We start from the raw sequence: 12,423 nt of genomic DNA on the forward strand, positions 1-12,423 counted from the left end.
GCCTATCTGCATTGCGACGGTCCATGCATCATGGACGGTTGCAACCTTCTGACTCGTCACGCATCATATATAGCTGCGCATCAAAAGGTCGGAGCTTTCGTCGTGCTCTCGAAGACATGGGGTGCCCTTTCGTTTTCATGCTGTGAGAATGTATTCGCCACGGTGCTGTTGGAGAAGACTCACGAAGCGCAATTTTCGGGGAGTGCCAGCCTGGACAATCTGACCTAGTTGTCGTCTTGTATCCAAAGATTCAATGTCCGAGGCGATCGAGGTTCAGTTCTGTCTTATTCAAAGATGTGCATACTTCCTTCATCTATCCGTAACAAATTTTCAATGCCATGGGTTCTGGCCACCCGTGTAACCCTCTTCTAGGGTCCTTTCTTCGAGGTTACGGATAAAGTCACGGTTGCTTCGCCCTTGCTGCGCACGACTGCCGCGGCGACCAGTCCGCGGCCCATTATCAGTGCCAGGCATCATCTCGCCCGGTGGAGGATAGTAGGCAGGGCTTGGTTGCAAACGAATTGGCTGCGTGGGGTCCAGATGGCTGGCAACACGCTGGATAGCGGCGGGGATACCGCTCTGCTGCTGTTCCATGGTCGAAGCGCGCTGTCTGTTGGTCCGCATGCCTCCTTGCGGATACATGCCTGGTTGGTGAGAATTGCTATAAGGCCCTGGGGCCAACTGCTGAGGTTGTTGAGGCTGCTGAATGACCATTGGGTTGTACTGAGACCCTTGCGGAGCATACGCAGGAGCAACATTTCCGTGCGTGGCCGGTCCTGGTGCGTACATTGGGTTATTCCCGTACATCGGCGCTTGCTGATGGCTAGCTTGCGCATAGTTGCCAGGTGGCATGTTGGCGTAAGCTGGTCCTTGCGCAGCCGAGCTCGCCTGTGCTTGTGCCTGAGCTGCCTGCGCACGCTGTTTGCTGAGAGCTTCGGCTTGTTGTTGTTGGTGTGTCCCCGGTGCTGGCGATCTGTTCAGAGAACTAGACTTCAAATTCATCGGCGGCACGAAAGGACCGGTGAACTTTTGCTGTGTAATGAAAGGGTGTAACTTGGCCTGCTGCGGCGACCATCGCTCAAGCGGGTTTATACTGAGCAAGCCTCGGACAAAATCGATAAAGGCAACCCGGTTTTGCATTTCTATTCATGTTAGCACAAAGTGGGGTCGCTAGAAGTACTGTACAACCAACCTCGATCAATTTCGCTCTGCTTCATATTTTTTCTCGGCATCGGGTAGGATTTGATAATCTCTGGGAGTGTGCTGGCTTGGAAGTACTTTTTGCTGGGCTGCTCCTTGGTGTTGCGCTCTCGAGCGTACTGTTCCATGCTCTTCAGCTGCCAGGTTGGACGGCCATATTCATCTGGGCGCTTTTGGAAGAAGTCACCCGACTGCTTGCCCATGTCCAACATCCAGATTGGAGGGTTGCCGAGCATTTCCACGATGCGCGAGACCTGGTTGTATTCGGAGGAGCCAGGGAACAAGGGCAAACCGAGGAAAAGCTCGACCAGGATGCAGCCCAAGGACCATATGTCAATAGCTGACGAGTATGGCAGTCCAAGGAGGACTTCGGGGCAACGATAGAATCTCGATTGGATGTATGTATAGACGGTCTGTCGTTCGTCGCATGCGGAGCCGAAATCGATGATTTTGATTATTGGGCTCTCCAAGTTTTTAAGCAAGATATTTTCGGGTTTCAAGTCGCAATGGATGAGTCGGGCCTTGTTGAGGAGGGCCAAGCCGTTGAGAAGCTGCTGGGCAAAGACTCTGACAAGGGTCGTGCTGAGACCGCGGAATTGATTCTGCTTGATGAGTTCGTACAAGTTGACGCTGAGAAGTTCGAAAACGAGGCAAAGATGTTGGCGATGGATGAAAGTATCCTTCAACCGCAAAAGGTGATGGTCGTCGTTTTTGTCGAGTTTGGTGTTGAGCTGACGGGTCAATTAGTTTCTCGAATTAACCAAACTGAGAAGCAACATACCAAATCCAGAACCGAGACTTCCATCATGCTCTGGTTGAAATAGGCTGTTCTGTTCTTGATGACCTTTACAGCTACGACTTCTTGAGTCTTGAGATTCTGACATTTCACAACCTGCCCAAACGTTCCCTGGCCGAGGACATCAAGAATGAGGTAGCGGTTCCTGCCACAAGGTTAGCGGTGCTAGGAAATGACGAGAAGGCGCCGACGGGGTATTCATACTTGTGGCCAGCTTCCTCGGAGCCTAAAATATCATTGACATATAGAATGTAATCGCTGTCCTCATTGTCATACCCATCATTCTTGACGCCTTTGCTAGGCTTGGTCAAGACTCTGCGAGGGTTTCGTGACGTCTCGTATTTGAAGCTGGGATTGCAGATTCGATAAGTCGCAGGTAGATGGGCAGTGAGCGCTTGTAGAGGCTATAAACAGAATTAGTACGGACATGGTCGGTCGAGGTGAGCCCGAGTATTCTCAGACATACGCTGATGAAGCCACCTTCTGGGTTTGCGCGTCGAAAGGCTGGCTGACGATTGTTCTTCGGTTGGAGGTCCGAGACCGCGCGCAACTTGCGAAACTCGGGGACCCGCTTGACTGTCGGGGCATTTGGCCGTTGCGGCGACTTGGAATTGAAAGTGCCGTCAAGATGAGCAACCGTCGCCGAGGGGTAGCCATCAGCGCCACCGGGGCCGTAAGGTGACATGGGGGGCAGTTGCGCGTTTTGCGGACGACCAGCGTAGTAGGGGCTCTGAGGGTATTCCGAGGCGCCGGCGGGAGACTGCGTCTGAGAGGGCGGGCCGGCGAATTGGCTCTGCTTGGCGGCACCGTAGGGCGAGGTGGGTGAGAGCGTCTCCATCGGGGAGTAGCGCTGGGCTGCTGCCGATGGCTGGTCGTGAGGCGAGTGCAAGGCGGCGGCACGAGCGCCAGACATGTGCGGCTGGTGATGCGGCCTCATGGCATACTTGATGCCGGCGTGGGAGTCGATGGCGTCGCGCATAGCCACATCGCCGTTTCCGTCGCGAGGCTGCTGGCCAGGGACCAAGGGCGGGACGACGGGGTTCCCGAGGTGGACGGCAGGAGCAGCGGCAGCAACAACAGCGGCGGGGACAGGCGCGGCGCCAGGGTGATACTGGTCGTAAGCGTAGCCGGCGGGCGGAGGGTGCTGCTGCTGCTGTTGCTGGGCAGCAGAAGGCGGAGACATGTGCGTGGTGCCATTGTGACGGCGCGAGGAAGCCCCGGCCGGGTCATGATACTGCTGCCAGTTGGGGTCCATTGTTCAGGCTCTCGAGGGCGGGGGAGGAGGCAATGGGCCGGCGGCGGAAGCGGTTGGGGAACGTGATCCGACGGTTAATGAAGCATTCGCGGATTCGATCTGGCGGTGCTCTCTGCTGGGTGTTGTGGGTGATGGGCGATGAGCGATTCGTGGGTTTGGTGGTTGGTGGTGACGGTGGTGGTGTGGGCGTCCGATGGTTGTGTGTTGTGTGACCTGTTGAGCCCAGCCAGCCAGACAGTAAAGCCACGCACCAAGCCAAGAGCAAGCAACAGGCTGCTGTCCCCCCAGACGGGAAAAACGCAAGCAAGAAAAAAATTAATCAGGGCCGACGGGAAGGATGGTGCGGCGCAAGCGCTGTGAGGTGCTTGAGCAGCGGCGAGAGAGGGAAGAAGGAAACAAAGCCGACGGCAAGGGCCTGCCTGGGAGGGATGGAGTTGGGGAAAGGCAAAGACAGAGAGAGCGACGGCAGTCGAGGAAGCTGGGGGCGAAAGCTGTATAATGGCGCGCGTCACTTAAAAGGCGGCGTGGGGTTTGGTTGTGTTGGTGAGCTGCGGCGGTGGGTGCAGCGTTAGTACCAACCAAGGTGGTGCTTGGTGCTTGGTGCTTGGTGCTTGGTGCTTGGTGCTGGATCTGACTGATGGGCATGGAGCCATGGTACATGTGATTGGCGGCCGCCAGCCGTTGCTAGGGAGGTACCTACCTCGAGGACGATGACGGCGACCTGTCTGGGGCTGTTACCTGAGGGTGGCTTACGGTACAACGCTCTCGATTGCCACGGTCCGAAGCATGTCCAGTTGTCCTCAACAGAGTTACTCAATTACACACTTCTCTCTTCCTTCACACTGACGTTTCACAGCCACGTTCCAAATCATGGTTGGGCAGACGGCAGGTAGGTACCTCGTAGGTAGTTGTGGCCTGCATCAGGTTTAGCGGGCGCATGCTCCATCCTGTGTTACTGGCAGTTGGCAGCACCCTTGACCACTGAACCAGCCTCGTTGCCTTGCTTTGCTGGGCGGAGAAGGCTGCCTGCCTCCTCCTTCGCTTCGTCCCCCGCCACCAAATCCTTCACATAGCTTCCGAGTTAACCAACCAGGTCTCTAGAGCACCCGATCATTGTAAATGTAGGACACTTTGAGCACATTCATTGTTGAGATCGCCTGTTAAAGGTCTATATTAAAGAAATTCTGGCATAATATGGTCTGTTGCCACACATTGACATTACGGGTTAATGGTAGGCAGTGTTGTCACCTCATGGCTGCCCAATCACGACTGGGCCAAGGAAGAGGGGGGTGCCTCTGCTGCAACTTGCTGTCCTGGGCGACGTCGTACCTCCTAGAAAATCCATGAGCTAATTATTAGTTGCACGTCTACTCTCCAGATTCATTGCGCACATATCTATCTGCAATCGAAACTACTGATTCGGAACCTGGGCCGTTGTACGAATTACCCTTGCCCCTACAGCCGTTATACACATACGTTGCTCAGCGGCGAATGTTGCAAGCTCGTGCTGGCGCTCCAAATAGTAGCCAAGGCGACGTGTCATCTCAAGTTGTTAAAAAACTCCCATGATTAGCAGCAGCATGAAGAGAACATTTTCATTGTATCAAGAGCGTGCTGCCGACAGAGTCGCCAGCCTATGCTTCAACCCGCAATATATCCGCCTGAGCCCCCGGCGATCATGCGAAAGGAACTGGCCTGCTAGTACGAATTAGCATGACTTGGGTTATCAGGTTTTACATCACCACAGCAGCACTCAAAAGTTGATATAGAAACCTCATTCATTAACAATCGTGATCAAGTTGATGATGTCGCATGTACGGTTGAATGTCTGTCTTTATTTTATGATCGAGTTGGCCGTCAAACCCCTTATCGGACTCGATCTACCATCACTCCAAATTACTTGCCCTATATATATAAGTTTAAAAAATTCCATCATCACCGCTACCGCCGTCGAAAAGCTCGCGTTGTGCACTTCATGATAAGCTGATGCAATATTGCCACGTAAAAATCCCAGTTTGGTGTGCAGATTTCGTAAAGGGGTATCCAGGAAGGTCGTCAAGAGAAAAGGATGCTGGTCAAGAACGAAGAAGAAGAGAAAGTACCAAAACTTTTCGCCAGCTCTTGATCCCAATCGCTCGGGAATATTGAAAGAAGAAAGAAAATGATATGAGAAAATCTGGCCAAGACACACGTTACGCTGCGGCCACTTGGGGAAGAAAAAATATCAAGGAGAGAGGGGCAAATCAAAGAAGCGACAAAACCCCTAACTAGATCAAGACAGGCGGGCTTCCCAAAGGAAGGGCAGAAATTCGATGAGTATGAAGGAATAAGAGAGGAGACTGAACAAAAAAAGGCATGCAACGTCCAAGAACCACCATGATGCCCTCTGCAAACTATGAGAGGGTAGAGATATGAGAAAGAGGATATCAGAAATGGAAAAGAAGACAATGGAAGCCGCTACCCAACCCATGCGCCCACATTCTGGGCACTCACTGTGGCCTTCGCTCGCCGCAACCAGTCATTGCTAGGGGCTTTTTTCTTCGTCGCTCGAACGCTGTTTGTTTTTTAGGATTGGTAACCGGTAAACTGGCCGGGAGGTTGCGTCCACTGGCCACCATTGGGAGGCTGGCCCCGGCCGTAGCCACCAGCACTCTGGGGAGGTCCGTTGTATCCCATGGGAGAGCCAGCAAAACCACCAGGGGAGCCAGTCTGGGCGGCAGGGTAGTTTCCAGGTTGACCACCGTACTGGGCTGCCGATGCGATCATATCAGCATTGCACTACCTCTCATTGGAACATTGAGAATACTTACCACCGTACTGGGGATAGTAGGAGCCAGCGAAACCAGGGCCTTGGGCGCTCTGAGGGCTGTAAGGCGAGGAAGGGTCGAACCCCTGGTTCGGCGTCTTGTCCTTACCCCACTATTATCCTGTTAGAAATGATGCTCAAGTGGTGGCAGTAAATATTTGTCAACTTACGCTGCATTTGAGCGGCCGTCCATTAACATTGTACCCATTCATTTGACAGATGGCCATGGAAGCGTTCTCGTGGGAATCCATCTTAATAAACGCAAACCCACGATCCGCCTGAAAACGAGATTCGACCACGAAGCCAAAGTTCTGGAACAGCGGGACAACGTCGTTAGGAGTAGTGTAGGGTGTCAGGTTGCCGACATAGACAGTCGTCTGCCAGGTTGGCGTTTGGGCCAAAATGACGTCGTAGCTACCAACACCATGTGTTGGAAATTGGTGGTGGCCAAATGGCGTGGTAGGCGCCAGGCCCATAGCCTGCATCGCCTGTTGCTGAGCCATAGAAGGCTGGCCCTTTTGGTTGGCCCAGTTGCAGCGGATGGCTCGAGATCCAAGCCACTCGCCGTCCATCGAGCTCAGAGCCTTTTCAGCCTCGGGGCGATCACGGAAGGCAACGAATCCATAGCCACGGGAGCGGCCCGTCTTCATGTCCCACATGACACGAGCTTCAGAAACGGATCCGAAGGCGGAGAAGGCCTGCGTGAGAATTTCATCGTTGACTTCGTTGGAAAGATCGCCGACGAAAATATGAAAGTGGCCGGATGTATCTTCTTTACCAGAGGTGTTGGACTGGTAGGCCCAGTTGACGCGGATTTCCTATATCATGTTAGAGGCCTAGGTCGTCTCAGGCTTCGCCTTTTCGTTTGACATACCGACTGATGAACTCGGCGCCCGTTCAAGGTTTGCATGGCACGGTCAGCCGAGAGCGGGTCATCGTACTCAACGAATCCGTAGTTGAAACCCTTAGCCTAGAAGTCAAAGAGTTAGCGAACAAGCCATATCTGGCCGAGGGCGGGGAGGTGTTACATTCTTGTCGGGAATAATCTTGACATTCTGGACATGGCCAGTAGTCTCGAAAATTTGGCGCAGCACGTCCTCGGTGACGCGCTGATCCAGACCACCGACGTAGAGAGCACGCTTATTAGGCTCGGGAGCAGCACGTCGGAATCCTCCTGGGCTTGTAGGCGACATGACTCCGCTATTTTCGCCGCGGGGAGAGGTGATGGCAGTCGGGATCGGGTTGTTGTTTGCCGGAATATGCAGAGGAGGAGGCGCCATGCCATTGCCAGAGCCATTTTGCGGAGGCGCCGAGGCGGGGGGTGCACCAGTTGAGTTGTCAGTCATGTTGGCGATGGATATTGAGTGTCGAAATGTTCGAAATCGTAGACGGGGCGAGAGCAGACCAAAATCAGTGGTGTTGGAGCGACAATGTGTGATACTGTAGTGCCAGCCGAGTTGGGCGTCTAATTAAAATATCGGTGACGGGAGAGGGGCAGACGAGCGTCAGGAAGAGGTATCAATGCCCAACGCAGGGGGAAGGGATGCGGGAAAGCAGAGGGAATTCAAAGTCGCTGGTACAATAACGGACAATGCAGAAGCAACCGGAGATTCGTGCGGGTATGCAGGCCAAATTTTCCGGAGAAAGGGGTGCGGAACGGAAGTGTCGAAAGAGTCGGGGGGAGGGGGTTGATGCGTGATGCCGTGAAGTTGGAGGACGATGGGAGATGGCTGAAGCTAGACGCAAGGAAATGATACGAGAAACCGGAAACCAAGCAGATAAGGTTCTCGAAAACTTTCAACAACGGATACCAAAGTAAGTTGGACGAAAGACGCGCTGCTCGAAAAAATAGAAAAGGAAACTGCCCAATTTCTTTTGGGGTGACTGGTGATGTGATGGGGAGGAAGCCAGACAGCAAAGTGGGAGGATAATTAAAAGGACAACCTGAAGCAGTTAGTGTTATTTCCCCTGTGGAGAGGGCTTCTGTGGTGCCAGGAAGCACAGGCGGTTGTGAGTGAGTGTGGCGAGTACAAAATATAAGCCACGATAGTACGATAGCCTACGGATACCTACCTAGATAATCGATTACCGACTTACATGCTAACATACATAGGCAGAAGCACCTGCGAATACCTAAAATAAGTGCAAAACTATGAGGACAAAAGCTGAATCTCGGGACCATGAGCCTACTATGAATATATGACAAGTTTGAGTCTGGAGCGTTGCTGTCGGGGACCCTGGGAAGAGACACATGGGACGATATCTGAATAGGTACAAATCGGGTCACTCCAGACTACCTATGCGTTTTCAAAGTCAGGCTAATTTATTAATAAAGCTTATCCCGACATGCACTTCGCTAAGCTTAGCACCCTGCATAATTAGTATCTCACTCTTCACACTGCAGTCAGGAACTCAATGAAGGCTAGCGACCTCTTCCCAACCCTAGTCGGATCCGCCTCATAGGTATGTATGTACAGTACATACATGTGTATGTTGCTGCTCGCTGCGAGCAAACTATGACATTGCAGATCTATTGCTTGGCATGAACCACCAGCATCATGTTCTGACGAACTACTTCAGTCAAGCACTGCAAGAGTCACGCATGAACGGTTTCATCGTCAGCATTTTTTCGCCGTCAGAAATTGGATAGAATTGGTTCTTTTTGCGACGATAAAGCACGCCCCGTGGTATGCTTGCAGCCCGTTGCAGATGTCAATGTCGTGTAATGCACGCTCTGCTGTGCTGCGCTTTGAGTGCGAGGCCGTACAAGGACGCAACGGATTCCGAAATTCCTAACCTCAATATACGCTGACGCAGCGCTAATCGGATATCTCGCGAGTTGACATCATTTGTAACGCGCAGGCTAATCAAGGCTCGGCCGTTGTTCATTTCGGCAGTAGGCGAGGTGATGGGGTTCCCGGGCCAGTTCCCGAGCCATGTGCCCATCAATCAAATCCGTGATACTTTCAAAATCGCGCACTACTATTTTACCCCTTCATTTCAGCAAGATTTGCAATTGGCAAAGCATTCTGGGCCTCAAAGGACTATCAAAGGTCGAGTTTTACATAACGAACTACTGTACATATCCAGAGTAGCGTTGACCATCCCAGCCATCATTGGGTGCACCGACCACACTGACCAGAGAAATCAGCAAAAAATAGTTGCTATTGCCAGATATAATTCTCTACGTATATATACGGAGCGGATTTTCCATATTTTCCTCTCCGCCTTCTACCATGTAATCCTGTTCAATTGCCTCTCCAATGATAGGACAGGCTGAGGTCTAAAAAAAGAGCCGCAAGGCTGTGTGGCGGCGACAAGCCCACTAGTTATGACCAGCGCGGAAGCAGCCAAACCTTTGTACAGGGCGTCGCCGCCAACCACCTATGGTCGCGTCATGTCTCGACACGAGGTACCTGTCAGTCATTGCCGCAATCAAGCCCACCCACACCGAGCTAAAGATTTGATTTCCTGCCAGGTACTAACTTGACACTACTAACCCAACAGAACGCACGCTTTCAGTAAAGTACGCTGTAATAATGCCACTCTCCTGACTTATGTCCACTGGCCACAACCATTGCGATTCCGTCTTCTCCTTCAACCAATTTTCTCTCGTACGATTGTTCACGTCTCTTGCAACGCCTACCATGACTTGTCCGCCCTGATCAACCGCTCTCTTAATTCTACGCTAGTTCCCTCGCTTGCTCTCCTGTCGATCGTTTCAGCGCAAGCCGCACCGGCCCGTCCAAACCGGGTCTCTCCCGCTTCGACGACGACGACGACGACGACGCCCATCCCTGCCCTGACCAACACAGCTGCAAACTGCCAACTCTTGCTCTCTCAATAGCGCCCTCCCACACACGATGGAAAAGTTCCCCGAGCTGGATACGTCCCTCGACGTCAACGGCGTGCGCGCCCCCAGCCCCTACAAGTCGCCCTCCGGATACTCAAACGGGAGCGCGAGCGCATCACTTTCCGATCGCGGAAGCGCCTCCTCTTCGGCCAAGCGAGAGAATGGCCACCACCAATTACATCCGCCTCCCGGGCTGGGCGGCTGGAGTAATCACAACGGTGCCGCCCGTGGCCATTCGCGGCAAAAGAGCCTTAGCGACGCCTTTCGCACGATCCGCACCAGGAATGGCAGCTTTAGCCAAAACGCCCACGAGCTCGCCGATGCGCTCAAGGCCCCCGTATCCCCCAAGTTGATCGTACGGCCATCCCCGACATGAAGCATTACTTGCGCGCTTCTTAGTTGTCCCATGCTAATATGACGCTTAGATCCTCTGCATAACATGGTACATGTCGTCCGCCCTCACCAACACCTCCTCGAAATCCATCCTTAACGCCTTCAACATGCCTGCGACGCTCACCCTGGTGCAGTTCGCCTTTGTCTCGACGCTCTGCATTGCCATGGCGTGGCTCGCCACCGTCTTCCCCATCCTCCGCGAAAAGATTACCGCCCTCCAGCATCCCATCCGACCGCCGACCCGCGACGTCGTCACGACCACGCTGCCCCTCGCCGCCTTTCAGATCATCGGCCACCTCCTCAGCTCCAGTGCCACATCGCGCATCCCTGTATCGCTCGTGCACACTATCAAAGGCCTCTCGCCGCTTTTCACCGTCCTGGCCTACCGATTCATCTACAACATCCGCTACCCGCAGGCGACCTACCTCTCCCTCGTGCCCCTGACGCTCGGCGTCATGCTGGCGTGCTCTGGGAAGCACGGCTTCGGCGGGCAGCTGCTCGGAGTCTTGCAGGCGCTCCTCGCCGCCATTGTCTTCGTCACGCAAAATATCTTCTCCAAGAAGCTCTTCAACGAAGCCGCCAAGGTCGAAAGCGGCATCGCGGGCACCCACTCCAAGAAGCTCGACAAGCTCAACCTGCTCTGCTACTCGTCCGGCATGGCCTTTCTGCTCACCCTGCCCATCTGGTTCTTCGCCGAGGGCATCACCCTGCTGCGCGACGTGCTCCAGGACGGCGCCGTCGAGCTGAGCAACAAGCCCAACGCCTTTGACCATGGCCGTCTAACGGTCGAGTTTGTCTTCAACGGTGTCTTTCACTTTGGCCAGAACATTCTTGCCTTTGTACTCCTCTCGATGGTCTCGCCCGTCACGTACTCAGTGGCCAGCCTGCTCAAGCGCGTCTTCGTCATCGTCCTCGCCATACTCTGGTTCCGCAGCCCGATGACCCCGCTGCAAGGGCTCGGCATCGCCCTCACCGTCCTAGGCCTCTACCTCTACGACCGCACGAGCGAGAGCAACAAGGCCGATCGCAAGGCCCAGGCCCTATCGCAGTCGTCCCGCGCGGGGACGCCGCTCCTGCCGATTAACGAAGTGTCTTCAGGCCGCGGACGCAACGGCTTCGGCCAACCGCCGCCCGCCCGCCCCATCTCGCAAGGTTACGGATACTTTGGCCCAAGTGCAGCCGACGCCAAGAGATCCGATGACTGACAGTGATGAGGGATGTGGTATTTTTCTTTCATTTTGGAAAAGCAAAGACCAAGATTCGTTTCTACTTTCTATTTGTGCATTGGCAGACGACAACGGGTTTGCGCTGCTCTCTTCTTACTCTTCGTCTTACCGTGAGACTGTCCTAGGTGCTCTCGGCATTGAAAGAGGCTCCCCCCTTTGCCATCGGCATTGGCCTGGGATGCAAAATTTTCTTGAAAAGACTTTATGGGCGTAGTTGTTTTACAGCATTTTACTTGGGTTACGAACTGAGCGCCGCTGGATTCAATATAGAGAAACAGATAGAAAGAAGTCATTCGACACGTACAACCTCTCTTGTTGCTCCGAATCATACATGTTAAAAAAAAACACGAATTAGACGTTGCAGTTCTTCGATTAGAACATGCTGGCCTGCATCGAGGTTTGATCATGATAAACGCCTTGTCTATGTAATATACATGCTTGTGTCTTGCTGTGCTTTGCACATGTTTCCGTCTCTTTTGTTGTACAGCTCTCTCTACTCAATCAGCTCTCTCTACTCAATCAGCTCTCTCTACTCAATCAGCTCTCTCTACTCAATCAGCTCTCTCTACTCAATCAGCTCTCTCTACTCAATCAGCTCTCTCTACTCAATCAGCTCTCTCTACTCAATCAGCTCTCTCTACTCAATCAGCTCTCTCTACTCAATCAGCTCTCTCTACTCAATCAGCTCTCTCTACTCAATCAGCTCTCTCTACTCAATCAGCTCTCTCTACTCAATCAGCTCTCTCTACTCAATCAGCTCTCTCTACTCAATCAGCTCTCTCTACTCAATCAGCTCTCTCTACTCAATCAGCTCTCTCTACTCAATCAGCTCTCTCTACTCAATCAGCTCTCTCTACTCAATCAGCTCTCTCTACTCAATCAGCTCTCTCTACT

The 12,423-nt window shown here is 53.2% G+C and overlaps 3 protein-coding genes across 3 annotated transcripts; 1 reads left to right on the forward strand and 2 right to left on the reverse strand.

Moving 5' to 3' along the window:
- Positions 1 to 330: 330 nt before the first annotated feature.
- ISF_06596 (protein kinase Yak1) lies at positions 331 to 3,251 on the reverse strand (the record flags this gene model as incomplete). The annotated part of the gene is made up of 5 exons (XM_018850200.1): positions 331 to 1,142; positions 1,193 to 1,931; positions 1,982 to 2,141; positions 2,201 to 2,400; positions 2,463 to 3,251. 5 exons carry the CDS (start codon positions 3,249 to 3,251, stop codon positions 331 to 333), a joined length of 2,700 nt encoding a protein of 899 aa, XP_018702688.1.
- Positions 3,252 to 5,816: 2,565 nt separating this feature from the next.
- On the reverse strand, positions 5,817 to 7,403 carry ISF_06597 (nuclear and cytoplasmic polyadenylated RNA-binding protein pub1; the record flags this gene model as incomplete). The annotated part of the gene is made up of 5 exons (XM_018850201.1): positions 5,817 to 6,001; positions 6,062 to 6,170; positions 6,228 to 6,875; positions 6,932 to 7,027; positions 7,086 to 7,403. The coding sequence occupies 5 exons, from the start codon at positions 7,401 to 7,403 to the stop codon at positions 5,817 to 5,819; spliced, it is 1,356 nt and encodes a 451-aa protein (XP_018702689.1).
- A 2,517-nt stretch (positions 7,404 to 9,920) lies between these two features.
- ISF_06598 (hypothetical protein) lies at positions 9,921 to 11,508 on the forward strand (the record flags this gene model as incomplete). Its single annotated transcript, XM_018850202.1, has 2 exons — positions 9,921 to 10,265; positions 10,336 to 11,508. 2 exons carry the CDS (start codon positions 9,921 to 9,923, stop codon positions 11,506 to 11,508), a joined length of 1,518 nt encoding a protein of 505 aa, XP_018702690.1.
- Between the last annotated feature and the right edge of the window lie 915 nt (positions 11,509 to 12,423).

The sequence above is a fragment of the Cordyceps fumosorosea genome (genome assembly GCF_001636725.1).
Source record: "Cordyceps fumosorosea ARSEF 2679 chromosome Unknown scaffold_17, whole genome shotgun sequence".
NCBI lineage: Eukaryota > Fungi > Ascomycota > Sordariomycetes > Hypocreales > Cordycipitaceae > Cordyceps > Cordyceps fumosorosea.